The 27307-nt window shown below is 43.9% G+C and overlaps 1 protein-coding gene across 1 annotated transcript in view; it reads left to right on the forward strand.

Annotated features, from left to right (window-relative positions):
- The window catches only part of CNTNAP5 (contactin associated protein family member 5), a 490877-nt gene that overhangs the window by 402723 nt on the left and 60847 nt on the right, over positions 1 to 27307 (forward strand). Inside the window, exons 20-21 of the mRNA XM_075001278.1 lie at positions 20809 to 20939; positions 24802 to 24886. Coding sequence (XP_074857379.1) covers positions 20809 to 20939; positions 24802 to 24886 — 216 coding nt within the window. The remainder of the gene's footprint in view (positions 1 to 20808; positions 20940 to 24801; positions 24887 to 27307) is intronic.

The following is a 27307-nucleotide window of genomic DNA, read 5'->3' on the forward strand; positions in this document are numbered from 1 at the left end:
TCTGTTTGGTATTCATTAATTTCCCTACTTACACTCTGTTACATGACAAATGTAATGTGGAGAGACAGAGCATTTTCATTAATAGACTTGAATACACGTCTGAATATTATGGAGCATACTGAAGCTTTGCGAATCCACAAATCTTTAAAGAGTCCAGTACTATCAGATCAATCTAAAGTTTTAGGGCATTTGAGGAATAAATGACTTTCAGAAAGTGGTTTCCTTCCAGAAGGCCCCCGTGAACCGACATGGTTCTGTAGCTTCCAGAAGGGGCTCTTCCAGAAGTGAACTCTCATGGGAGTATGCAAATGAGTCATGAGATATTTAAATCCACACCTTTCTGAATATTCCCCTTTGCTCATTAACATTCCCCTTCTGGAAGGGAGGGGGCTGTGTAGACACTGCCTCTATGATTGGCACACCTTTTGTGGTTATTAGAGTTTCACACTCTCCATGTGTGTAATAATTTTCTACCTGTACCTCCTGTGGCTTTTGCCCTGTGTTTCACCATTTTTTCTCCCATAGCCTTTTATTTTTTTTTCCACTGTCATTAAAATGGAACTTATTTCAATGAAAGAACATACAGATGTATTATGTTTCCATCTTATAGCTGATTAATGCTTTCTCTTAAGCTACTGGAAGATGCATAACACAGTGGCTATGTCTACAGTAGACAAAAACTTCAAAATGGCCATGTAAATGGCCATTTCGAAATTTACTAATGAAGTGCTGAAATACATGTTCAGCACTTCATGAGCATGCGAGCAGCCGTGGCACTTTGAAATTGACGCGGCTCACCACCGCACAGCTCATCCAGGTGGGGCTCCTTTTCAAAAGGACCCCGCCTACTTCAAAGTCCCCTTATTCCTATGAGCAGATGGGAATAACGGGACTTCGAAGTAGGCGGGGTCCTTTTGAAAAGGAGCCCCGTCTGGATGAGCCGTGCGGCAGCAAGCCGTGTCAATTTCAAAGTGCCGCGGCCACCCGCATGCTAATGAAGTTCTGAATATGTATTTCAGCGCTCCATTAGTAAACTTCGAAATGGCCATGCAAGTTTTTGGCTAGTGTAGACATGGCCTATCCATCACAATGATAAAAGGGATTATGACTCCTTGTCCACTATTGAGTCTTTCTTGAGGATATTTTCCAAGCAGTATATTAGGTGGTGGAGCCAGGATTTGGCCCTGTTGGATAATATACTGTATAAAGGGCATAATCCTTGGTTAGTTGACACCAGGCATTCTCACCCAAGTGGTAACCCTGTTTTACCCTAGCTAATGTGCCTGAAAGTCTAATGAATGTTTGTGCGCTATTAAAATTTTGCACAGCACATGTGGCAAAGTTAATAGGAATTGATAAAAAGAAAATGAGTAATCTTATCTAACTCAAGCAGCACTTTCCATGCACATAGCTGCAGAATTGGTCAGTATCTTTACCAGTTGGAGAGGGGGGTATAGGGGCATTGAAGCATCTTGTCCAAGGTCATCCAGCAGGCCACAGACAAAGCCAGCAATAGAATCCAGGTCTTCTGAGCCCTTCTTTATCCACTTCACAGCATGTTTCCCCTCCTGATATGATCACGCTAGTGATCAGAACCTTAAACCATGAATTTCTTGGAGAGTAAGGCACAGATAGATTGCCTCCTGGGCACCATCATCTTTCAGGAAGTAAGGAATTGCCATGCTGGGTCAGATCCATGGCCCATCTGCTCCAGTATCCTATCTCCAATAGTGGACAGCCCCCAGGTTTCTGGAGCCGCATAATGGATGATAATAGATTAAGCTGCCGATAGGAGAAGATTATTCTTAGCTCCTCTCAATTAGTGGCTGGCTGAAACCCGAGTGTTTATAGGTAGAAATTTCTAAAACACCTAAGTGCTGACATTGCATTTCCAAAGATGACTTAAACACTTGGGATCCTAAATCCCATTGACATTCTGACCAGGACAGTGATGGTGAAAACTCCAAGGAGATTAGAGAGATTGCAAAAAGCAGGAAACGCATTAATAATGGGGGATTTTAGCACTCCTCATGATTTCTGGAACTATGTCATCTCAGGATGAGGATGCAGAGCTAAAATTTCTAGATGCCATTAGTGACTGCTTCTTGGAGCCTCTAATTCAGAAACTGTCACAGGGAAAAGCAATTGGATCCATGAAATGAACGTGGCTGAGTCACTTAGCAATAGCACATAATATAATTAAGCTTAACATTCTAGTTGTGGGGAAAATACCAAAGACAATCACAAACAGTAGCATTTAACTTGAGGGGAAAAAAAAGGAACTATACACCGATGAACAGGAGAAATGAAAATGAAAATTGAAAATAAAAGAAACATGAACTAGAATGAAAGGGCAGCAAGCTTCATGGAAACTTTTTTAAAAATACCACCATGGAGGCTCAGATATCCATATACCCAAAATTATAGATATATAAAACAGACAACCAAAACAAAAAAGTTACTGAGTACACCAGGCGGTTATAGATAAAAAGACATCTTTAAAAATTGGAAGTCAAGTCTTAGTGAGGAGCATAGACAGAGACGTACACTCTGGCAAGTCAAGTGTAAAAACTTCATTAGGCAAGTCAAAAAGTATTTGAAGAGCAAGAACAAAAGCCCCAAAAGATAACAGTAGAAGTAGTACATCAGAATCAGGAAGCCTACAGAACAATAATTGGATCTACTGATTGATCAAGATGCTAAGGTTCCCTCAAGGAAGAGTAGGCCATTGCAGAGAAGATAAATGAATTCCTTGCATCAGTCTTCACTCAGAAGATGTGGGGGGGATTCCCACACCTCAGGTATTCTTTTTAGGTAACAAATCTCAGCAACTTTTCCAGGCGCAGGTGGCAGTAGAAGAGGTTTTGCAACCAGTTGATATATTAAGCAGTAATGTTACCAGGACCAGATGGTATTACCCAAGAGTTCTGAAATATAAAATCAGAGCTACTAATTGTGGTAAGTAAGCTATTGCTTAAATCAGCCTCTCTACCAGATGACTAGCAGGTAGCTAATGTGATGCCATTTAAACAAAATAGTCTTTGGAGATTATCCTGGAAATTACTGGCTGGTAAGGCTGATTTCAGTACCAAGCAAACCAGTTGAAACTCTTGTAAAGCTTAGAATTATCAGATACAGAGATGAACATGATATATTGGGAAAGAGTCAACAATGTTTTGTTAAGGGAAATCATGATTCACATATTATTAACAATCTTTGATGTAGTACACAAACATGGCCAAAGTTGATTGGGTGGCGTTAAAGTACTTGGACATTCAGAAAGCCTGGGCCAATGTCCGTCATCTAAGCCTCTTCAACAAAGTCATAGTAGTCATGAGATAAGTGGATCAGTAATTGGTTTCACAGTGTAGGGAAATAAATAGTTTGGTCTTCCATGGATCTGTATTGGCACTCTTGTTGGCCAACATATTCATAAATATGAATTGTGGAGAGCAATGAGATGGCAAAGTTTGCAGAAAATACATAGTTACTCACGATAGTTAGGTCCAAAGCTGAGAGTCAAGACTCATAAAAGTATCTCACAAAACCCCGATGCAGATGCAAAATGGCAGATGAAATTCAGTGCTGATAAACATAAAGTATTGTCCACTGTAGAGCATAATCCCAAATATATTTATATAAAAGAGATCTTTGAATCCTTGTGAATAGTTTTCTGAAAACGTCTGCTCTGTGTGCAGCAGCTGTCAAAAAAGAGTGAACAGAATGCTACAAATCATTTGGAAAGGGATAGATAAGAAGACAGAAAATATTGTAGTGCCAAGTCTCATACCTAAAGAACTAGGGGGTCACCAAATGAAATTAGTGGGTAGCAGGTTTAAAACTAGCAACAGGAATTTTTAATTCACGCAGTGCATGATAGGCCTGTGCAACTCTTTGCCATAAGAGTCTGTGAAGACCAAGACTTTAACAGGATTCAAAAAAGAACTAAACAAATTCATAGAGGTCAGGTTCATCCATGGCTGTTAGCCTGGAGAGGTAGGAACGGTGCCCCTAGTCTCTGTTTGTCAGAGGTTGGAAGTGGATGTCAGGAGAAGGATCACTTTTGTGGTTCCCTGTTCTGTACACTCACCCTCGGGCATTAGGCATTGGCCTCTGTCAGAAGACAGGATACTGGGCTAGATGGACCTTTAGTCTGACCCACTATGGCCGTTCTTACATTCAAGGTGAAAGTCCATGGCATGCCCATATCTGGAATGCTGATAAATAAAACGTGGACCTCTGGTCACCCTGTTTCAAATAAGAAAAATTAAAATTGAAAAAAACCCCTTCAGATAAAGTCAAAAACCATTATTAAAAGTATGGGACACTTGAAAAAGAGGGGCTGGTCACCTTAGAAAAAGTGACAATTAACATGGGATGTGAGAGAAGGCTGTTCAATCATAAACAATGTGGAAAATGTGAATAAGGATGTGTTATTTACCCTTCACTGAGCACCAGAGCCAGGAATCAGGTTTAAAACAAACAGTACGAAGGACTCTTCCCATGATGCACAGTTAACCTCTCATAGTCATTACCCATTAATGTTGTGGAGGCCAACTGAGTTCAGTAAAGAATAAAAGACATTAATGTAGGATCGGTCCCTGAATGGCAATTAGACAACAAGTTAGGGGATGAGACCTCATGCTCTTGGCGTCCCTGGACATCTGACTGCCTGGAGCTAAGACGAGCTGAGAGGGGATGGCTCACTAAATATTTGTCCTGGTCTGTTTGTTCCCTGGGAAGCATCTGACATTAGCCACTGTCAGAAGACAGGATACTGGGTTGGATGGACCATTGGTCTGCTCCAGTAAAACCACTTGTGTCTTATGTAAGGCTTTCATTCTTGGCTCACTCAGGTGCTTTTGAAACTTTTCATCTATGTCTTTTAAAGTTCTATGTAATGTAATTGTGCACATTTTTATTATTCAGATAAATGTTTCATCTTCTTACACCCTTGGCATCCACATCTCAGCTTCATCTCTCTAGTTACAGTCATTTCAAAATTCACCTTTCCCTGGTCACTTTTCAAAGAGCATAAGACCTCAGAGCACCTGCGCCTTGAGAAACACAAACATTAATCAAACTGCAGAGAACTTCTTGGTGCTATTAATTACCACACTGGATAAAAATCTGGCATGAAAATCCTTATTGTGCATTATTAAAAGTATCAAAATGGTGCCCATAGATTATTCATGTGATCTTTTGACATTCCGGGGTGACTGGGTAATTAGGCTATATTGTATCCCAAAAGAGTATATTCTGAATGAGCGTGGTAAGACAGTAAATGAAAAAAAATCTCTCAATAAGGGATATTGCTGTGGTTTAAGGATATACAACACTCATCAGTCATTCTAATTTCCTCTGTCATGTGAAAAGTCACACAACTGACAACAAGCACCTGCCAAAAAGAGATAATTTCTTTCTTCACTCCAGTGCCAAATATTTAATGTAACTTTCTTTTGCAGATACTACCCAACCCCTGCCAAAAAACCCAAACCTCAGCATTGTCATCCATCTAGTTCTCACTATTAAATTTGCTCACTTCACTATGATGAAAAAGACTTGATAATTCCACAAATCTATCCTGTCTCTTACTCTCCCTTCCTTAGGAAAGCAGAGCACATGAGGAGTATAAGCATGATGGAAAAATGTGTCTCCAATCCTTTGATTTGCACTTTGCTTTTCCTGTGGGTGCCAAGTGATTCCTAATCCAGAAAGACAGCAGATAGCCGGAATCAAAGTAAATAGATAGAATCTTGAGCTCTATCCCAAAATGATTGAAAATTTATCTGGATTTAGAATCTCATCTCATGATAAACTCAAGAACTCAAGAGATTTTTTTAATAACAGTGCCTATTACTATTGCAGTGAAGTCCATCTTTGATTTCTCTTATAGCAAGAGAGAGACTGAAATTGCAAAGGAAAGATGAAAGATAGAGAAAAATACATCAGTTAAAACCAAAAGTACAACTGGAAACAGCTTGAGTCACTCTCCTGCCAGCTCTTTTTTTCTTTCCAGCTTTCCAGTAGCTGTCACGAGTTGAACCCCGTCATCTAGGGCCTTGAAATCTGTCAGTTTTTTTTAACAAATGGGAAATGAAAAATGTGCGATAAATTAGCACACAGCCAAAAGAAAAATCCAAGAGACATAAAGCACATATTTTGCAGATGAGTTGCTTTATTGTGCACTAAGAATCCACCATAACCTCCTTCATCTCAAAGTCAGAAGCAGGCTTGTGTGAGCATTTTCAATCTACCTTGTTACCTTGCAAGCATATTTAGTTGAACCTAATAAGAGTGAAGTCTTTATCATTCTTGTTCCAGTCAAAAACAGTAAATAGAGGGCAAAGATAAAATAACATCATGTGTGCCCATGCACACAGGAGGAAAACTTTCTTTGCAGATTGCTAAGCCTCCCATTTTTCCGTAGGAGCATGGTGCTAACTCAGGCCAGGTCCACACTAGACCTTAAAGTTGATCATAAATATGCAGTTCCAGCTATGGCAATTGTGTCGTTGGAAGTGACGTATCTATGATCGACTTAACTGGCCATTCTCACTGAGGGAGGTCGATGGGAGAAACTCGCTCATGGACTTCCCTTGCTCCGAATGAGATTGAGGAGTAAAGGGGTCGACAGTCGACCCCTGATAGTTCAATTTCGTGCATCCCCACTAGGCCTGTGAAATTGAATCCTGGAAGATTGACCCCAACCAAGTCAATCTACTGGGTAGTACAGATATATCCTCAGTCTCTCAAATTAAGGGCCACCATCACTCACACTGAGCCATAGCCAGAGGGGGTTGACAGAATTGCTGGGTCCCTGAGCAATGTGGAGGGGGTTGGTTCTGGACTCAGGCAAATGATAGGAGGCTGGGGCTTGACTTACCTTGCCAGCTATTGAGCCCCACCTGGAGTGTCCTGCCTGGGGCTCCAGTGGCAATTTAAAGGGCCAGGGCCTTTTGAATCACTGGGCCTTGGGCAATTGCCTCTTCTGCCGGTGCCAGTGGGTGGCCCTGGTCATAGCTAACTCTGTGAATCATTCTTGGAAGGAGGTGCCATGAAACATAACTCTCAATGGTTGCTGAGGTGACCGAAGGGAGAGGGAAAATTGGACTATTACATCTAGAGATAAAGTAACCAATTACTCCCTGTAAAAGTGGTCCATACTATGAGAATGTAAGAACATAAGAATGGCCACCCTGGTCAGAACAAAGGGCCATCTAGCCCAGTGTTCTGCCTTTCGAGAGTGGCCGATGCCTGATTGTCCAAAGAGAATGAACAAACAGGTAATCATCAAGTGACCCATCCCCCATCACCCATTCCCAGCTTCTGGCAAACAGAGGCTAGGGACGCCCTCCCTGCCCATCAGTCATTGATGGGCCTATTATCCATATGCATATCTAATTCTTTTTTAACCCTTTTATAGTACTGGCCTTCACTACATCAAAAGAAAATGAAACCTTAAATTAATATAACCTCCTGTGGTCCCACTCTTGGGTCACTGCAATAATACAGGTACTCGCCAAATGCACAGGTTCACAGTGTACATCCTTTTAAAGAAATCATCTGAAATTGACCATCACTTACACTTCTATTTGTGGGACTGTCCACAGCTGGTGCTGCTGATACCCACAGTACACAGAAAGCAGAAAAATAACTGCCCTGTTGCTACAGTTAACTGAAAAAAGAACATCTGGGCCATGTCACAATAGATAACGTGAAGGCTGGGAGGTTTGCTTCTGTGGTACAGTTTGTGTCATTTTGCTAATCTGATTCTTCATGGAGTATGCTGAGAGATTTCTAAACAACGGATTATATTTCCTACAGAGGCTCAGACTCTGGTTGGGTTTTGCTGTGCTTAGTGTAGTACCAGAGAACAGGGTTTTGATAGGTAGTTTTAACCTTCCTTTTCTGTTCCTGCAACCACCAATACAAAGCACAGCAGATAGAAAACACACACCTATAGCTTGTTGAGGACTTGAATTTGGGACAGCGTTCAGCCTGAGTGAGTCTCCTACCTCTAGACCAACAAGCCAACCATAAAGTGAGTTTTATATCCCTTGGTATAGGTAATAACCGCATTACCTAGGATGTCTCACTACCATAACCACACAGGGAACATATGATAGTGCAGACAATGCACTTGTAGAAAATCGAGACATTGACAAATAATTTCTATTCAAATCCAGCATGACTAAGTCTCGGTGGCAGTAGGTGAATCTGCCTAGAAGACATCCAAATTGGATTTCCTTAAGCTTACGGTCTGCTAAACCTCTGAGCATGTGAGACTTATTTGAAAGGGGGAACAGCCAAAAGTGTTCAGCCAAGGACTCTTTTTGGCCAATTTCTGTTTTTCTGTCCAAGAGGAAGGAGATGCAATGGGAGGCTTCATTAGCTCAATTCGTGGAGATATTTCACACATTCAGAACACTTCAGGTTGCTGAAGGGTCAACTGATGCACACGAAACCCAAAGAGAAAAGCTAGAGAGCAGTAGTTAGAGTATAAAAAAGGGTGAAAGAAGAGCAGCTGTTTGGAACTAATCTGCCTGCTGCACACATACAGATTGACATTGAACATATTGGCCTCTGGGATAAATCCCAGGGCCATTGGCTGCAAACAAAGGGTTTTTACGCCTTGATTTTGAGCTGAAAAGAGAATTGTCATTAACTGTGGCAAGCTGTTAGCTTTTATCATCGAGAGCTCAGCCTGCAGAGGAGTTTTCAACACTCGCTCTCTGGCCAGTATGTTGCGAATTTCAGGTTATTTGTCAAAATCAGTGGGGTGAGGAACTTTTATTGGACCAACTTCTGTGGGAGGGAAAAGACGAGCTTTTGAGCCAACCCAGAGCTCTTCTTTGAATCTGGAAAAGGTGCTCCTAGCAGCAGAGCAGAATGCATGGCAGAACAGATTGTTTCGTGTAAGCAGTAGAGCCCACCAACGGGCGTGGGGAGGGGAGCAGCTGACCATCCTAAGCCCCGCCCCTTCTGCCTCCGGGGGTGGGAATCTGCGCCCCCCTTCCACCTTGCCTCTGGGCTCATAGTGACTGTCGGCCCCACTGTAAGTAATGAACATATGTTGTAAAGGGCCAGTTGAGGTAGAGTGGTCTGTCAACACTTCCTCAACCATAAGACCCAAAAAATGGACTATGGATTGTTGTCATTGGTGCCATGCCTCTGTTGAGTACATAATTGTTAGTGTCTGGTAGAGTAATGGATTAAGATCCCAGACTCATCTTTTGGAAGTGTTCTGCTGGTTTCTGTTAAGGATGAGGACTGGTAAGTGATTGCTCTCGGAAAAGTGCTCACCCACAGCTGACAGGATGTTTTTGTTTTTTGTTTTTTTGTTTTTATGCCATGTGAGTTCAGTGGAGACTGCAGCGATTGTCTGCTTTCATGCACATTGTTGTTGTTCCAACAGTTAGTGCTCTGGAGGAGGAATGCCATATGTTGTGATAGGCATGCGTAGGGCCCGTGGATCTTGAGCGGTCTGTGGTGGGGGAGGTGGGGTTAATCATGGTAGCAACAGATACAGGTCTGCAGGTTTTGCATCTGTTGTTCTGGCAGGGTCTTGGGCCACTTTGCACCTGTGTGTCCTGGTGTGGGGGAGCTTGCTTCTCTAATATCCTGGGAGTGACACAGCTGAAAATACACCATCTAGATCATTTCTCATCTTGTTCCTAGAATTTCTGAGCAGCTGACCTCAGCCAGCGCTGCAAAAAATTGCTATGCTTAAGCTTTTACATTTGAAGTGAAATTGAACACTTTCGTGCTTCTTCATGGCTATATCTGGAGACAGGCACAGAAACAAAAATGATAAAGAAAAGAAACTCTAACAACAAAACCCTGGCAGAAGTCTTTTACACCAATTTTTTTGGCAACCAGCAATGTTACTTTTACTGTTGTAAAACTGGAAACTCCATAAGAATGTTTAGAGGCAAGTAAGTGATGGATGCAAAACTGGTGGGGTGCAGAGGGTAATTCGGATATCCACAAGGTCCTATCATGGAAAAGAAATTAACAAATTAAAGAAAGATGCAAATGTTTCCTCTGAAATTTACATTGGACAATATTTTTGCTACACAAATGGGTCGTGTCTACTCTAGCACAAATCTTCCAAATGGCCATGCAAATAGCCATTTCGAAGATTACTAATGAGGCACTGAAATACACATTCAGCACCTCGTTAGCATGCTGCTGGGTGCAGCTCCTTGAAATTGCCGCGTGGCTCGTCCACACTGGAGTCCTTTTCGAAAGGACTCCAGGAACTTCGAAATCCCCTTGTTCCTATCAGCAGACTCAGATTCAGCAGACAGGAATAAGGCAATTTCGACGTTCCTGGGGTCCGTTCGAAAAGAACCCCTGTCTGGACAAGCGATGCGGCAGCGAAACGTAGCAATTTTGAAGAACTGCGGCCAGCGGCATGCTAATGAGGCGCTGAATATGTATTTCTGCACCTTGTAGTAATCTTCAAAATGGCCATTTGCATGGCCATTTCAAGATTTGTGCTAGAGTAGACGCAGCCATGCTGTCATGATGAAACCATTATATGGCTGTCATTGGTGTAATTATTATTTATTTGTAGTATGATAGCACCTAAATGACCAGGTGAAATTAGGCCCTGATTTTATGGGTGGGAACTGTTGGAGAGAAGAAGATTAAATGACTTGTTTGACATTGTCCACAAAGTCTATGCTAGATCTAGGAACTGAACTAGACCTTTCAAGTTTTGTTCTTAACTATGTCATTCTTTCACTCATCCTCACCATTAGTCTGGCAACACAACATTCTCACAAGTCCATGAGCAAGCTAGTCATGTATGTGCTAGACTTGATCATGGCTTTGAAACTTAAACTCTGCCTTCAGGCTTGCAATAAATCAAGGCAGCATTGCTTGTGTCAGAGTCAGACCTGTCTAAGCACAGGAGTCAGCAAAGTCAATGGAACATTAGGCAATATTCAGAAGGACCTAATGATAAGAGGCACAGGGCATTACCAGGGATCAGTGACCATCTGGGTGCTGTTGAAGGGCCATGACATAAGCAAGTACCATTAACTTCAGACAAGTTATTCAAGGCACTGCACTGCACTGAGTCTTTTTTTATGAAATAAGCATAATGGTTGGAGAAAATAGACATATGACTTTTAGTTTTAAGTTTGGTGCTTTATCTGATGCTCAAGAGAAATAATGAAATCTTGAAAGTCCCTATCATTTCTCCAACTCATTCAGTTCATATTCCATCACGAGCTCATTTCGGAACTTTACTACTTGTTAATTACTGTGAGCCAAATCCCTGGTTGGGCTGGGGACTGTGTTGCAAAGACTGAAACTAACATGGATGGAAGATAATAGATTGCGTTTTAAAATAATGGGCCGGATGCAAAGCTTGGGTAGATTAACATTATGTCCTTGAAGTAAATGAAGCTCTGCCAGTCTCCTCCAGCTGAAGACTTAAGCCTATTCTCCCCATGAGTCATTCATGAGAGGTTAGTGATTAGGCATGATTTGTGAAATATAATGTGATTGGGTGAAATTTTACACTGTATTCATGTGGTCAAGACTAAACTGACTGATTTTGCAAACATGTCATCTACTTGACACTTCAAGTGAAATCTCCCAGGTAAGATGAAAGACAAAGACAGGTCAAAATAAAAGATGAGTAAACCACATTAGAAAAAGCCACACAGGGTCAGACCAAAGGCCCTTCTAGCCCAATATCCTGTCTTCCCACAGTAGCCAATGCCAGGTGCCCCAAAGGAAACGAACAGAACAGGTCATCATCAAGTGAACCATCCCTGGTTGCCCATTCCCAGCTTCTGACAAACAGAGGTTAGGGTCATCATCCAGTCTAATCTAACTCCTGTTAAAGTCATTGGAAAGACTCATTACATGTAATGGATATTGTAACACAGTAAGAAATTCAGCATCAGACCCACTATTTATTGTATGCATTTTTTTAAATTAAGTGTCTCAAGTGCAATTTAAAGGAAGAACAAAGACTGTGTAAGTACAAAGCAGTTTGCTGTTGCAGGGTAAAACATGAAGGAATAAACTTTGTTATTTCAAAACATGTTTCTGTGGCTGCAGGGAGTTTGATCTGGTGAAGATGAGCACTTCCAACCTCCTGTGTCTCAGCAGACTGACTCATTTGCTGGGAAATATCTTTAAAACTGTCTCTCTGCTAGAGAGCATCATCAGGCTCTGTTAATTCACTGAGTAAGAATAGATGTAGTAATAATAATGACAATGTCATGTTTTATCCATACTTCTAAAAGTACTATACAAAAGAAATTGAGATTATTATTCCCATTTTAGTGATGGGGAAACTGAAGCACAAGGCCAGGGCATATATTGTCCAAGGTCACCCAGAAAATCTGAGTGAGACCAAGACAAGCACCTCCTGAGATATGCTCTAGCCTTTAGACAACCATGTTGGCCTTGTACACATGTATGTGTGTTAGAGGTGATGCTTACCTGATAAATGGTATGTCTGTCCCTCATTTTCTGCCCTCTAGCCTAATCTCCCAAGCAGCTATTTGTTCTAACATTCCAAAGTTTCAAACACATGCATGGCTTAATTTTCATACACATTATGGCCTCAAACCTGCAAACTCACTTCGGAGTAACTTTAACTCACGTGAATATTCCTGTTTAAGTTGACTGCCCATGTGAGTACAATTAGATACATAAGTATTTGCAGGATAAGGTCTCTGGGTCCATGGGGGGCATTAGATGGGCTTCAGTTTCACCTTTGGTCATTATTTTCTGGCTTTCTACTGATTCATATCTGCTCCTTGTCCCCCCCCCACCCCCACCACCACTTTGCATGTGCCTGTTCTTTTCACTTCTGGCTAATGGGCTTTAGATGGGACTCAGGTTCCGACCCTTTGACTTTAGATGAGAATCGGATAACTAATATCCCCATTGACTGAAGATGGGAATCAAGTTCCTAACCTTCTTAGGCACTGCTGCAAATCCAACTGGACACCTACCTACATTTTGGATGCCTAAAATCTTGGTGCATGGGAAAGAACAAAGTTCAAATGGGACCCCAGAGACTAAAGTCGGCACTTTTTCACAACACCCTATAAAGCAAAATATATACAAAAATCCAGTAATTCCCAACCTTTTCACGATAGTGTACACTTAACAACCCCACCAAACCGTTCTCAGGCCTCCATCAAAGCCAATTCTATTTTCTGTTATGATTTTTATCTTTTATTATTATGAACCCTCTGCAATACACTTGCAGACCCTAGGGGTCCAGGGACCCTAGGTTGGGAACCGCTGCAATAGTCAATACGTAATTATGCATCATTGCTATTTTTTGGCAGGCACAAATCTGACCCTTAGATTTAAACACTCCAATAGTGGGGGGTGACAATCACATTTCAAATAAGCATTCACAATTCATAGTTCAAGGAGTGTCTACCCATGTAGCTATTTTAAGATTTAATAACTCGAGTTTTCCTTGAAGACAGCACAACAAAAGATATCTGAGCTGTAGCAGCAGGATACCACAGAGAACCAAAATCAGCAATCTCTTGTCTCCATTTTTCATGTGTGAGAAACAAACAGCAACAGCGATTTTTATATTTCCCCTCCTTCCAAAAAATGTGCAAAGACTTTCTTAGCTAAAAGCCACTGGCCGATTTACGAAGCAGGGTCCGGTCATGTCGTAACACCAGCTGCGCATCCTAAGAAGAGTAAATTTATGGAGTGAATGTCTCTTGGGGAAGGCTGCTCATTAAGGAGCAGGTTTCCTACCCAGCTGTTACAAACACAGAGCGAGGTCGTTCATTTTTAAATAGTCATGCTGTAAAGGGGAAGTACTGCAGTTCCAGGATCCTGCAAGCTGCCAGGGAGTTATACTGTGGTGCATGTCACTGAAAACAGCCCTCTAGTGCCATGTGATGTGGCATTAACACAACAACATGTCTCCTATATCATTGCAAAGGGCTTTCTGAACACACATTTTTATAGCTGATTTTGAATGCATAGCATTATTAATAGCATCACTAATTTCCCCCGCCCCACCCCCAATTTAATTAACAGCTTCCCTAATTGCTATCTCTCCTAACTATTGCTGATGTGCATGCTGTGGAAGTATCAAGGCTGTGTGGTCACTTGTTTATTAGTCCATCAAAGTCATTCTGTGCTCTGTCAGGTGTTTCCCTTGAAGTGCCTTGGGTGCATGGTGAGAGCTCAAAGGCCTAAGCCAGTGACTCCCATATTATTCTTATGGGTGATTTTGTGAGTGATTTTCTTGTTTGTTTTGTTTTGAAGCCCTTCTTCTGTGCTCTCCAAGGGTAGGTCTACACAACAACGGTATTTCAAAATAAGGCTGCTGTGTAGACATACCCCAAGAGAGACCCTGGAAGGCTCTGAAATGAGCAAAGGAAGTAGCTCATCACAGAACACACAGTTCACTTGTGGAACTCATTTCCAGGGGATTTGGTGAACGTCAAAACCATTATGGGGATCATAAAAGAATTAGATATGTGAGTGGAGAATAAGTCCATCAGTGGCTATTAGCCAACATGGTAAGGATGCAAACCCAGGCTTTGAGTGTCACTAGCCTCTGACCGCCAGAGCTGGGACTGAATGACAGAGGATAGCTACTCAATGGCCGCCCTGGTCTGTTAACTCCCTTGAAAGCATCTGACATTGGGTACCATCAGAAGACAGGATATTGTGGGATGAGGAGACCATTGATCTGACACAGTATCGCTGTTTTTTTGTCCTGCATGCCATTGGTGGTGCATAGAGGAATCACCCTGGTTAAGAAGTCTCAATGGAAATACAGGATTAAGGCTCTCCCCAGACTCCCTAGTAGAAGAGGTTTGATTCCAATTGAGCAGCATGCAGTTCACTGAGCGAGGAGCCCTTAAAAGGCCAGATCAGTGTTTTCCCACTTACACACCTGCCCAAAGACCCCAAGGATAAAATTTTCAGATGTGCCACAGTCATTTAGGATCCAGAGTATGTTTCCCTCCCCCGCAAAAAAAAACACTTACATGCCCAAGTCTCCTTGCCAAGGGGCTTAGGTACCTAAGTCACCTTGGCACTTTTGAAAATGTCAGTCTATATTTAGGTACCTAAACAAGGGCCTTACTTCCAGACTGGCTGAGCAGCTGCAGCTTGCACTGACTTGGATGTAGTTACTCTTGATTTACACCCATGTATTTGAGATTGAAATGAGGCCCATCTGGTGTGATCTTTTTCCCGTTGACATTAATGGGGGCTTTGCCTTTGACTTCATTTGGAACAGAATGGAGCCGATATTGGCTGTTTATTTTCTGTTCTCCCCATCCATAGCAGGCTGTGGCAGCCTTTATAGAAGAAAGAATCGGGATTGTCAAAGGTTTTTTTGTTTTTTTCCCTCCTTGTTCACATTAACAATATAGGCCATTTGCAAGCACATCCCTTGCACTGCAACCTTGAAATATTATAACCTCCTTTGGTCTCATTTTTGTGTCACTGCAATAATAAAAAAAAAGCAGCATCTGAAGAAGTGAGTTAACTCACGAAAGCTCATGCTCTAAACTTTTCTGTTAGTCTATAAGGTGCCACAGGACCCTTCGTTGCTCTACAGATCCAGACTAACACGGCTACCCCTCTGATGCAATAATACAAGCACTCGCCAAATGCACGTGTGCGGAGTGTACATCTTTTTAAAGAAATCATCTGTAACTGACCATCACTTACACGTCTGTTTGCGGGACTGCCCACAGCTGGTGCTGCTGATACCCACAGTACACAGACAGCAGGAAAATAACTACCCTGTTGCTACAGTTAACTGAAAAAAGAACATCTGGGCCATGTCATAATAGATAACGTGAAGGCTGGGAGGTTTTTTGGTGTCATTTGCTAATCTGACCCTTTGGGGAGTATGCTGAGAGATCTCTAAACAACAGATTATTTTTGCTACACAAACACAGAATCTGGGCTCTGGTTTGGTTTTGCTGTGCTTCTTGTAGTACCAGACCACAGGGTTTTTTAGGTAGTTTTAAGCATCCTTGATGTGCCTCTAAGCCGGGGCTGGTACATAATTAAAGTACCTGCTGGGAGTGTTTTAACAGCCAGTGACTGCCAATCCGTAAAATTCCCTGACCACCTCCTCTTCCCAGCCACAAGGTGCAGTAGGAGCTGTGTAAATGCTACTAAATGAGCTAACCATCCCTTAAAGATTTCGCAGATCATTTAACCCCATGTTATGCCTGCATTGCATTGCTGCAGACTATCCAGAGTTTTTAAGGCCAGAAGAGATCATTGTGTTCATCCAGCCTGATCTCCTTTCTCCTGAAAGCCAGAGAATTTCAACAATAGACTTCACCATAGCAGCGCCAAGCAGCGGGGATGACAGTGGTAGGGGGGCCTTGTATCTCACCTCTGAAGGGGTGGGGTCAAGAGTGGCAAAGGCACGACCAAGAGCAGAAGGGCATACCACCCTGACCATCGTGCTGCCCTCCCCGCCAGCCGCGTAGAGCTAGAGTCACACTGCCGCGACATTTCAAGACACTCTGGGTCTTCTAGAAATGCTGGGCACAGGGGCAACTGCCCCCTTTGCTCTCCCTTGTCAAGAATCTGATCAGTAAGGCAAAACTATCCTTCCACTGAGCTTGGTGAATAGCAAGTCCCCTGGAATTCTATGGGTAATAATCAGGCAATGAGGCAGAACATTGTAGGAGCATGGTTGCCTGCCTTAAGTACATGCTTACTCATGGTAAGCTGAGGTCATGGCTTCAAGCCAAGCCAGGGCTGCACTGAAGTTCCCAAAGTGTACTGCTGTGAGTCTCTTAATTCCTATTCAAGAGACCACACTAAAGATATGTCTACAAGTGCAGAGGATCTTTGCTGACAATTTTGTCCGTGATAGGGTTGGAAGGGACCTCAGGAGGTCATCTCGTTCAGCCCCTTGCCTAAAGCAGGATCAACCCCAACTAAATGATCCCAACCAGAACTTTGTCAATCCTGGACTTGAAAACCTCGAGGGATAAAAATTCCACTACCTCCCTCAAAAACGCATTCCAGTGCTTCACCACCCTCCTGGTGGAAGAGTTTTTCCTAATATCCAAATCATTCTAATAAACAAGTGCTGCTTTGTGTGCACATTATTTTCCACAGGTGTTTAGCTACACAGCATATGCATCGCTGATGACAGACGTTTACGGTGGGATGCAAAGCAAATCATTACTTTAGCCAGGTGGATAGGGGTGTGTGGTAACCACAGGAAGCAGCGGTCCTGAGGCAGTGGGAGAGGGAGTCCTCAGCTTGAGTCCCCACCTCCCTCTCTAACTCAGCACAGCACATTCCGTCTTCCTGCCTCTGCTCACACTGTAGGAGGCAGCAAGAGTGTTTTACAATAATGATTTATTTTGTGTCCCAGAGCAGTGATGGCGCCAGCCGTCAGCAGAGAGCAAATAGGGATGAGCACATACCTGCAGGCAGGACTGCTGAGTTTCAGAGACCCGTCACTCCAGCTCTGTGTCGTGGAACAGATCTAGAGGGCAATTACACCCATAAAAGCAATCAAGAGTCTTCACTGGCAGATCAGTGCAAAAAACTAAAACTGCTGCCATTGATTTTATCTTTGTGCTGAAACTCATCGGTTTCACTGCAAAATATGACTTCACTAGTATGGCTTTTGGGGCCCAAAATCTGACTTTTTGTATCAAAATCATCAAGTGTAGACATAGTTTTGATTTCTGTTGTGACACAGAAAGGGTGCAAGTATCATAATATCCTGAATAATGTATATGCCCTTTTGTGCGCCTAGTTACACTGGCAGCCTGTGACACAGAACTCAGACCAACCAGATAATCAAAATTCAAGTAATAGATTTCTTAATAATAATCAATAATCCATTTCCCAATTGCATGTTGTACTGTCATGAAAAGCATATGTAAATCTGCCATCATGAAAAGATTTGTTTTTGAGTAAGGGCCAAGTTACACTGATATAAATTCCATAGTCACTCCATGGCAATCAGTAAAATTGCTTGTTTATATTGATGTGGCTTTTGCACCAGACAAAAGCCCTTAGTTCAAGTCATTGATTTTGGAGAGCTAAAGTCCAAAGAATTATTATCGGGGGTTGAAAGAAAATGAAAAACTGAGAATGCTAAGGACTGATCGCTTCCAATCTTTACAAAAGGAAATTTTACAGGCATTGTGTCTATATTTTGCTGATGTATTCTTAGAAAAACAAAACAAATGGGCCAGAATATCAGCTTGTGTAAATCCATGTAACTCTGAGGAAGTCCATGGAGTGGTGCAGGTTTATAAACAGAGGATCTGGCCCTAAGTTTCATAGGTAACATTGCTCCAGAAAAATAGTTGTTAGAACAACAGTGCACTGTTCGCTACTTAATAATGCCTTTCAGGTGACATCGCAAAACGCATAACAAACATTTATTAACCATGTTGCATGGCATTCCTGAAAGCTAGACAGGCACTTTCATATACAAAGAAATTCTGGGTAAGTCTAGGGAGCCTGCAGCAGCCAGCAGCCAGCTCCCAGCTCCCAGCCCAAGATAAAAGTGCTCGTGTTAGGGCTCTAAATGCAGCTATGTAGACAGCACTTGCACATGGCAGCTTGTCCTGGGGGCTTCTGTAGAATTGCAGCATGGTAGCACTCAGTGAAAATGCTCTGTGCACCAACGTGGATGCTTCTTAACCCACCTCCCGGAGAGGAGGTAGCTATGGTGATGGGACAAGCCCTACCGTTGTCACATCATTGTCGACAGTGGGGGTCAGATGGGCGTAACTGAAGTGTAGAGCAAACCTGAGCCATGACGTCCACGCTGCTATTTTTAGCATGGTAGCTTGACCCCTGGGCTGGGAGAGGTCCACTGTCAGCTGCAGTGAAGGTATACCCTCTGTCATGGCTGTCACTGGGAGAGGGGGCAGTTGCCAGAGTCCCTGGTGACTTAAAAAGTCCTGGAGCTCCAGACTGTCACTGCTGCTACCACGGCAGCAGCTGGAGCCCTGAGCTCTTGAAATCACTGTTGGAGTCCTGTGCAGTGCTGAGGCCTGGCTGGGGGAGGGGTAGTCCGAGCCCTGCCCCTTCCACCCGAGTCCCCACCCTTCCAGGGCACTTATTGCTGTCCCGTCCCTACACGTTTCCCAGGCCCAGCAAAGCCCGTCATCAGTCCCACCCTTTATGTTACCTAATTATGAAGGGGTCACGAAAGACCCTTAGCCACAAGCCATAGCTTCCTGCATCACCAGTCTTCCTCTCAACCGTAGCTCCAGCCTAAAGCAAGTTTTAGCAGGAAGTGGAAATGTGCTGCAATGGAGAGACTCCTTGCAGGAGAAAGTTCTGTGCAGCATGAATAAGGGTGACAGAATCTGGCCATGTGCTATTGTATTTAAATAATCTTGGAACATAAGACTGGCCACACTGGCTCAGACCAAAGGTCCATCTAACCCAGTGTCCTGTCTTCTGACAGTGGCTAATGCCAGGTGCCCCAGAGGGAATAAACAGAACAGAATAGGTAATCCTCAAGTGAACCCTTCCCTATCACCCATTTCCAGTCTCCGACAAACATCTTTTGTCCAGGTGCTGATCAGTGGTCCCTGTAAGCTGAGCACTGGGGTGGGCACCAGGAGATATTCACACCAGCCAGTGCAGAGCATCCACAGCTGGCAGTGTGTGTTTCTATGGTGGTGCACATCCAGACATGCCTGGGTGAACATTACAAAATGTACTCCACCTATGGATCGGGGAAAAAAAACTTGGAGGGAACATTGGTGCGGACCTAGATCTATGTGTATTGTGTTTGCTGTATTTATTTGTATTTACCTTCAGTGTCCTCTACTTGTGGAAAATATAACTAAAATTTACGTATGGTTAAAATGCCGGTTATTTGAGAATTCCAGATAATAGAATGCCAGATATGAGTTTACTGTAAAATTTAAAAGTCAGTAGGACCAAAAATGTTCAGTTTGTTTCAGACTGACGTGCCAGAAAGCCTCAAAGATTTTCAGAATTTTATTTTGTTTTATTTTTAACCAGTTACGTGCTAAACTGGAAAGACTTGTTCTTCACTCGTCCAAGAAGCAAACAAAAGAAACCAGTCAGTGCATTTTTTTCACTGCAATTTTAAAATAATTTTCGGCTTCTTTTTCTTTTTACGGAATGACTGAAAGTGATACATATCCTTCCTTACATTGCACATCTGTTGGTTTCTTAGTTTTGCAACTGGTGGGCAGCCACAGCTGATGTTTTATTAGAAAAGATCACAGAAAGATTTGCTGGGCTTTGTGTTTAAAAAGAAATGCCATAACGTGAATTAGAACCACTCCCATTTTCAAACAAAAAAGTACTACATGGTGTCTGCTACATTGTCCATTACATTTTGCTTTACTGTCTTCTTGTAGAGTACTAATAAAACTGCAGATATTAACTGTAATGGAACAGCTCTAGACCTGTATGCCCCCTGGTGGAAGAGATCATTCATACAAAAGAATCTAACGTAGATCCCATATTGTTCAAAAGTTAAAAAGTGTGACCTATAGAGAGAAACGCATATTCCTTTAATATAAGTTATTTGCTTGATTGTTTCCATTATGTTTCTGCACAATAGAATTTGTAAGTTGGTATGTAGAAAGCCTCTAACAAATTGTCTGTCGTACTTTTTATAAAATTTTGAGGGCGGGTTTATTATTTTTAAGGTCTTTATTATCACTTTAACTTGTGACACTCATTTTATTAAAATAAATTAATGTTGCGTACTGTACAAAGCTATTGAACCATATGTAGTTAGGGACACACATTTGATAGGTGGAATTGTGCTTTCCTTTTAAGGAAGCTTACAGCTCCGATACAAGTTGAGTACGGATGGCTTCCACATTTTCTCCATTGACTCTGGAAACCTTGCCAACCGGCAGTTACACCATGTGAAGATCAACAGAGAAGGAAAAGAACTCATCATTCAGGTATCAAAGTTTTCTTTCAGGGTCTGATTCTGTCCCTGCACACAACCTCAAGTAGTATCTTATGCCACAAATAGTCTTGTTAATTTCAACAGGCGTAACATAGTAGGTTTGATGGAAATATCTACTTAGTGGTTGTGAGCAAAGGATTCACTGGCTACGTCTACAAGTGCACGCTACATCGAAATAGGCTATTTCAATTAATAACATCTACACGTCCTCCAGGGCTGGCAACGTCGACGTTCAGCTTCAACGTTGGGCAGCACCACATCAAAATAGGCGCTGTGAGGGAACGTCTACACACCAAAGTAGCACACATCGAAATAAGGGTGCCAGGAACAGCTGCAGACAGGGTCACAGGGCGGACTCAACAGCAAGCTGCTCCCTTAAAGGGCCCCTCCCAGACACACTTGCACCAAACAACACGAGATCCACAGAGCCGACAACTGGTTGCAGACCCTGTGCCTGCAGCATGGATCCCCAGCTGCCGCAGCAGCAGCCAGAAGCCCTGGGCTAAGGGCTGCTGCACACGGTGACCATAGAGCCCCGCAGGGGCTGGAGAGAGAGCGTCTCTCAACCCCTCAGCTGATGGCCGCCATGGCGGACCCCGCTATTTCGATGTTGCGGGACCCAGATCGGCTACATGTGCCCTACTTTGACGTTCAACTTCGAAGTAGGGCGCTATTCCCCTCCCCTCATGGGGTTAGCGACTTCGACGTCTCGCTGCCTAACGTCGATTTCAACTTCGAAATAACACCCAACACGTGTAGCCATGACGGGCGCTATTTCGAAGTTGGCGCCGCTACTTCAAAGTAGCATGCATGTGTAGACGTGGCCACTGTGAGCAATGCTTGCAGAACATAGCTCTTACCAGACTGAATTGTCACATGATATGTTGATTATAATCTGAAAAAATGCATATGATGCAGATTATTAGATTTTTATGGCCAGAAGGGACCATCATGATCACAGAACCTGACCCACCCAGTCCTGCAACAGTGCCATAACCTCTGTCACAGTTATGGAAGTCCTCAAATCTCCAAGACTGTGGCTACGTCTACACGTGAAGCCAACATCGAAATAGGCTATTTCGATAAATAACGTCTACACGTCCTCCAGGGCTGGCAACGTCGACGTTCAACATCGACATTGCACAGCACCACATCGAAATAGGCGTTGCAAGGGAACGTCTACACGCCAAAGTAGCACACATCGAAAGAAGGGTGCCAGGCACAGCTGCAGACAGGGTCACAGGGCGGACTCAACAGCAAGCCGCTCCCTTAAAGGGCCCCTCCCAGACACACTTGCACCAAACAACACGAGATCCACAGAGCCGACAACTGGTTGCAGACCCTGTGCCTGCAGCATGGATCCCCAGCTGCCGCAGCAGCAGCCAGAAGCCCTGGGCTAAGGGCTGCTGCCCACGGTGACCATAGAGCCCCACAGGGGCTGGAGAGAGAGCATCTCTCAACCCCTCAGCTGATGGCCGCCATGGCGGACCCCGCTATTTCGAAGTTGAGGGATGCGCAACGACTACACGGTCCCTACTTCAACGTTGAACGTTGAAGTAGGACGCTATTCCTATCCCCTCATGGGGTTAGCGACTTCGACGTCTCGCCGCCTAACGTCGAAGTTAACTTCGAAATAGCACCCGGCGCGTGTAGCCATGACGGGCGCTATTTCGAAGTCAGTGCCGCTACTTCGAAGTAGCGTGCACGTGTAGACACGGCTTGTAAGTTACGTAATTTCCACCATTTACTCCAGTTGAAAAAAGCAAGTGACCCATGCCCCATGCCATGGAGAAACTCAAACCTGCCCCTCTGCATGGTCTCGGCCATTCTGCCCATGGGAAAAAATTCCTTCCCAACCCCTGCACAAGATCTTAGACACCTGGGAGATAATTCTCTGTAGCAGCTCAGAGTCTTCCCATCTAGCATTACACCTCAGGTCACTGGAGATACTATCTAATAGCCATGACAGATACCACTGTCAGCAGCCTCGTCACAAGCACTCCCTCCATAACCTCCTCAGGCTCAGTATATTTACCAATTTGAACAGGGCAAATATGCCTTCATGGGGATGTGTCTTCAAGCTGAATGTGACCCACAGTGTGACTACATGAGAGGGAGGAAGTACTGATAGGGTTAAAGTATATGACTATTACACACATAGGGTTATGTCTGCATATCAGCCATATTCCAAAATAAGCTTTTCCAGAAGAGCTATTCCATAATAACTTATTTTGAAATAGCGCAGCTACACATAAAATGCATTTCCAAATAGCCCTCAGCTATTTCAAAATACTGCATCTACACACAATGGAGCCTGTTTTGAAATAGAGCCATCGGACACACTCTGGCTTATTTCAAAACAGAATCTATTCCCTGTCTACATAGCCCCTATTTCAAAATAGCTATTTTGAAGTAAGTTGTATTCCTCAGCGGCTGCTTCTACACATGCCACCTCCCATTGGAGGTGGCATGGTAATGAGGCAATTCGAAGCAGACTAAGAGGCGCTAATGTGCATATTCAGCATCTCATTAGCATAATGGCAGCTGCACGAATTTCCAAGTGCAGACTTCAAATTGCGGATTGACAGTGTAGATGGGGCAGCTTTGAAATAAGTGCCCCACTTTGATATTCCCTTACCTGATCTAGTTCTGTCGGAGTAAGGGAATGTCAAAGTGGTGACGCTTATTTCGAACCTGCCCACATCTACACGTTCAATCTGCAATTCGAAGTCTGCGCTTTGAAATTCATGTGACTGTCATTATGCTAATGAGGCACTGTGTAGAAGCAGCCATAGAATGGGGTTTCCCTATTTCAAAATAAGCTAACCGCTATTTTGAAATTATTTCAAAATAGCAGTTGCATTGTGCAGATGCTAGGGAAGTTGAAGTAACCTTGCTGTGTAGACATAGCCATACTGATAAGTCTGTTGACTTCATCAGGACTCGCTGTGTAAATGCTCAGCTTAGTAACAAGGGCAAAATCCAGCCTGTGAAATGCATCTACCCCATGAACTGTGACGATCTCCCATCAGTTGACGAGAACCCCAAAGGCGACACCCACTCCAAGCCAGTAATTCTTGTGGTCCCTTCATGAAGCTACGCTGAATCCAGGCCCTTGTAGGGCAAACAAGTAACTTTGTTCTATCTTGTTTTTCAAGGGGAGCGAGTGCACAGCAATGTCTTGTTCTCTCATTCCCGGGGGAATTCTGGCAGCTTTTTGGCAAGCTTCTGCTTATTTGCTAGGGCTGAACAGTATTTTGTGGCTGTCATTAATTAGAGGAGAAGGAAGGGCAGAGACAGGAAAGGAAAACAGAGGTAAAGAAGGGGCAGAGTGAGAGAACATACACCTTCTTCAGTTTCAGTGCCTTGGCATAAAAACTATACTCGGGGTTGCCAAAGTTAATCTAACACTTAGTAGGTGGACCTGATTCTGATCTGCGTCTAATGCAAGCTTCTTAGTGATGGCTGGGATTTATCCCACACACCGATCTTCTAATGTGACAGCTTTTCCCATGCTGTGCTAATCCTTGGCAGCCAATTTCCAGCTAGGCTTCATTTGTTTGCCTGCTTGCTGCAGTCAGAGATTAGTAGGTAAGAATTCTCAGTGGGGGCACAAGCACTTGTCAAATGTTTTTAGTTTTCCTGCAGGAGAGGTTTCTTTAAAGCCCTGCTGTACAAATACTCTGACACACCTTTTAGCTTTTCCCTGCAGAATTAAAACATGTTAATTCTGCCCTCGATGGCAGGCAGGTATTACTTGTTTCCACTGTACACATTTCCTAAAAGGCTGGTCTAAAGCAACTTTAGGGCTCTGAATGCAGCAATAACTAACTGTGTTTATGGGCCTGTTCCAGGTTGATCAAGTTCTCAAACTCAAGCAGAACCTCTCAGAGATTGACTTCAAGGCCATCAAATCGCTCACCGTGGGCAAGGTTGAAGGTAGGCAGGACAAATGGCATGCTGGTGTGGCAATGGTGCTGTTACTTGTTGGTGATTATCTGTGCAGTGTAGTGGGGTGGTTGCCATTTTTTTAACCCTGTAAGGGCTGACCATTACAGAGCTGTTATTTATATAGCCGCAGAAGCCCAGTGAAAAGCTTCTTGGTAGAAATGTTGGTGATGTTACTTGTTTGCCCTCATAACAATGTTAACCTCTCTCCTCTGGTTGAGTCATGTAGAACAGGTGGGTGGGAAGGTCCAGTGACCCATCAGGGCATAAAGGCTACTCCTGAAGTTCGGTATGTCCTGATATAGAGCCCTGTGTGATGTGCAGCTAACTACCCTCAAGTGGAAGGACAACTTCATGATCCCATGCTAGAGCAGGTTTTACCTCCTATCTACCCTCCTTGAGGTCTTTCCTCTCTCCCTTCCCACTGAGTGTTGCATTAGAGAAGCTCACCCAGGCCTGCTGACTGTGGGGAGTAGGGTGAAGAGAGTAATTGCCTTGGGACCTGGCATTTCAAAGGGGCCCAGAACCGTGACCAAAGTAGCAGCAGCCTCTGGAGCTCTGACCTCCTTTGCAACACCATTGTAGTACTGTGCCACCACTCCATGTGTGGCTCTAAAGGAGTGGGGGGGGCGCATGGCTGACTGCCCTAAGCTCCACCCTTTCCGCACTTGGCCCCGCCCCTTCCCAGGGCAGGGGGCCATGTCCTGCTCCGACCTTGCCTCCAAGGCCACAGTGGCTGTCGGCCCTGCTCCACACAGTGCAGGAGCTGCTATTCTGTCTATTATTTACACAGGCCAGGTGAGCTGGGGGTACCTTTCGATTCTCTCTCCTGTTACACTGCACACTCATCTCCGGCCCAGGGGGAATCTGCCAGAAGCTTTAAGCAAAGAATCCTTATTTCTCTATTGTCCAAAGGGCCACTTATTGTCATTTAACTACTCACATTCCTTCCTGACCCGAACCTACTTATGTCTTTAGTGTGACAAAAGAACACTGTCAGCAAACTGGACATCCACATCAAGTTTGCCATCTGGAAAGCTTAGCACTTAAATCTCTGTTGCCCCTGCAGTTTAGAGGTTCACTAACTGCCCCCAGAGCCTGTGGAATTGAAAGCCTTTTTTGGCAGACAAGAAAACAGACATCCACTTGTGTCCATGTGGCAGCTATTAACTGTACACAGTAACATCAGCACACTCATTGTCATTCCTTGCCTAGCATAAGTAAAGGTACTAATATTACGGCTAGCCGAGAGCTGATGCTTGGCCTGCATATAAGCATACAACAAGAATCCAAGCTGTACAGGGCTCTTTTAAGTACCTCAGTAGCTGGCATTCTTAGTGCCACACTAGGCAAATTGGAGGATTGGGCCAAAAGAAATCTGATGAAGTTGAACAAGAAGTGCAGAGTCCTGCACTTAGGCTGGAGGAATCCCAAGAACTGCTACAGGCTGGGAACCAACTGGCAAAGCAGCAGTTCTTCAGAAAAGGACCTGGGGATTACAGTAGATGAAAAGACGAATATGAGCCAACAGTGAGTCCTTGTAGCCAAGAAGGCTAATGGTGTACTGGGCTGCATTAGTTAGAACATTGCTATCATATCTAGAGAAGAGATTATTCTTCTTTATTCACCATTGGTGAGGCTGGATCTGGAGTATTATATCCAATTCTGATCCCCCACCCCCATTGCAGGAAGAGTGTAGGGGGCAGGGATAGCTCAGCGTTTTGAACATTGGCCTTGTAAACCCTGGGTTATGTGCTCTACCCTTGAGGGGGCTGTTTAGGGAGCTGGGGCAAATAGATTGGGAAAAAAAGGTAAATATGTGAGGGATGGTGATAGGTCCTGCTATGAGGTTACAGGGGGCTGGACTCAATTACCTCTCAAGGTCCCTTCCAGTTCTATGAGATAGATAATGCTCTGGAGAGAGAATCCAGCAGAAGGTGAGTAAAATGATTAGGGGTCTGGAGCACATAACTCATGAGGAGATGCTGAGGGACAACTGTGTCCAGACTCAGCAAGAGAGTGTGGAATAACAACAAGCTGTACACTCACACCAAAATGCAAGTCTACAGAGCCTGCATCCTCAGCACCCTCCTTTATGGCAGCGAGACTTGGACCCTGTATGCCCTCCAGGAAAAGAGGCGGAACGTCTTCCACTTGCGCTGCCTCAGGCGCATCCTTGGAATATCATGGAAGGACAGAGTGACCAACACCGCCATCCTCGAGCAAGCTGGAATCCCAACCACGCACACCCTCCTCGGGCAGTGTCGACTCCGCTGGCTTGGCCACATCCACAGGATGAATGATGGAAGGATTCCAAAAGACATCCTGTATGGTGAGCTAGCCTCTGGCAAAAGACCTCCCGGACGCCCCCATTTGCGCTACAAAGATGTCTGCAAGAGAGACCTCAGAGAG

Source organism: Carettochelys insculpta, chromosome 8, assembly GCF_033958435.1.
Source record: "Carettochelys insculpta isolate YL-2023 chromosome 8, ASM3395843v1, whole genome shotgun sequence".
NCBI classification, from domain to species: Eukaryota; Metazoa; Chordata; order Testudines; family Carettochelyidae; genus Carettochelys; species Carettochelys insculpta.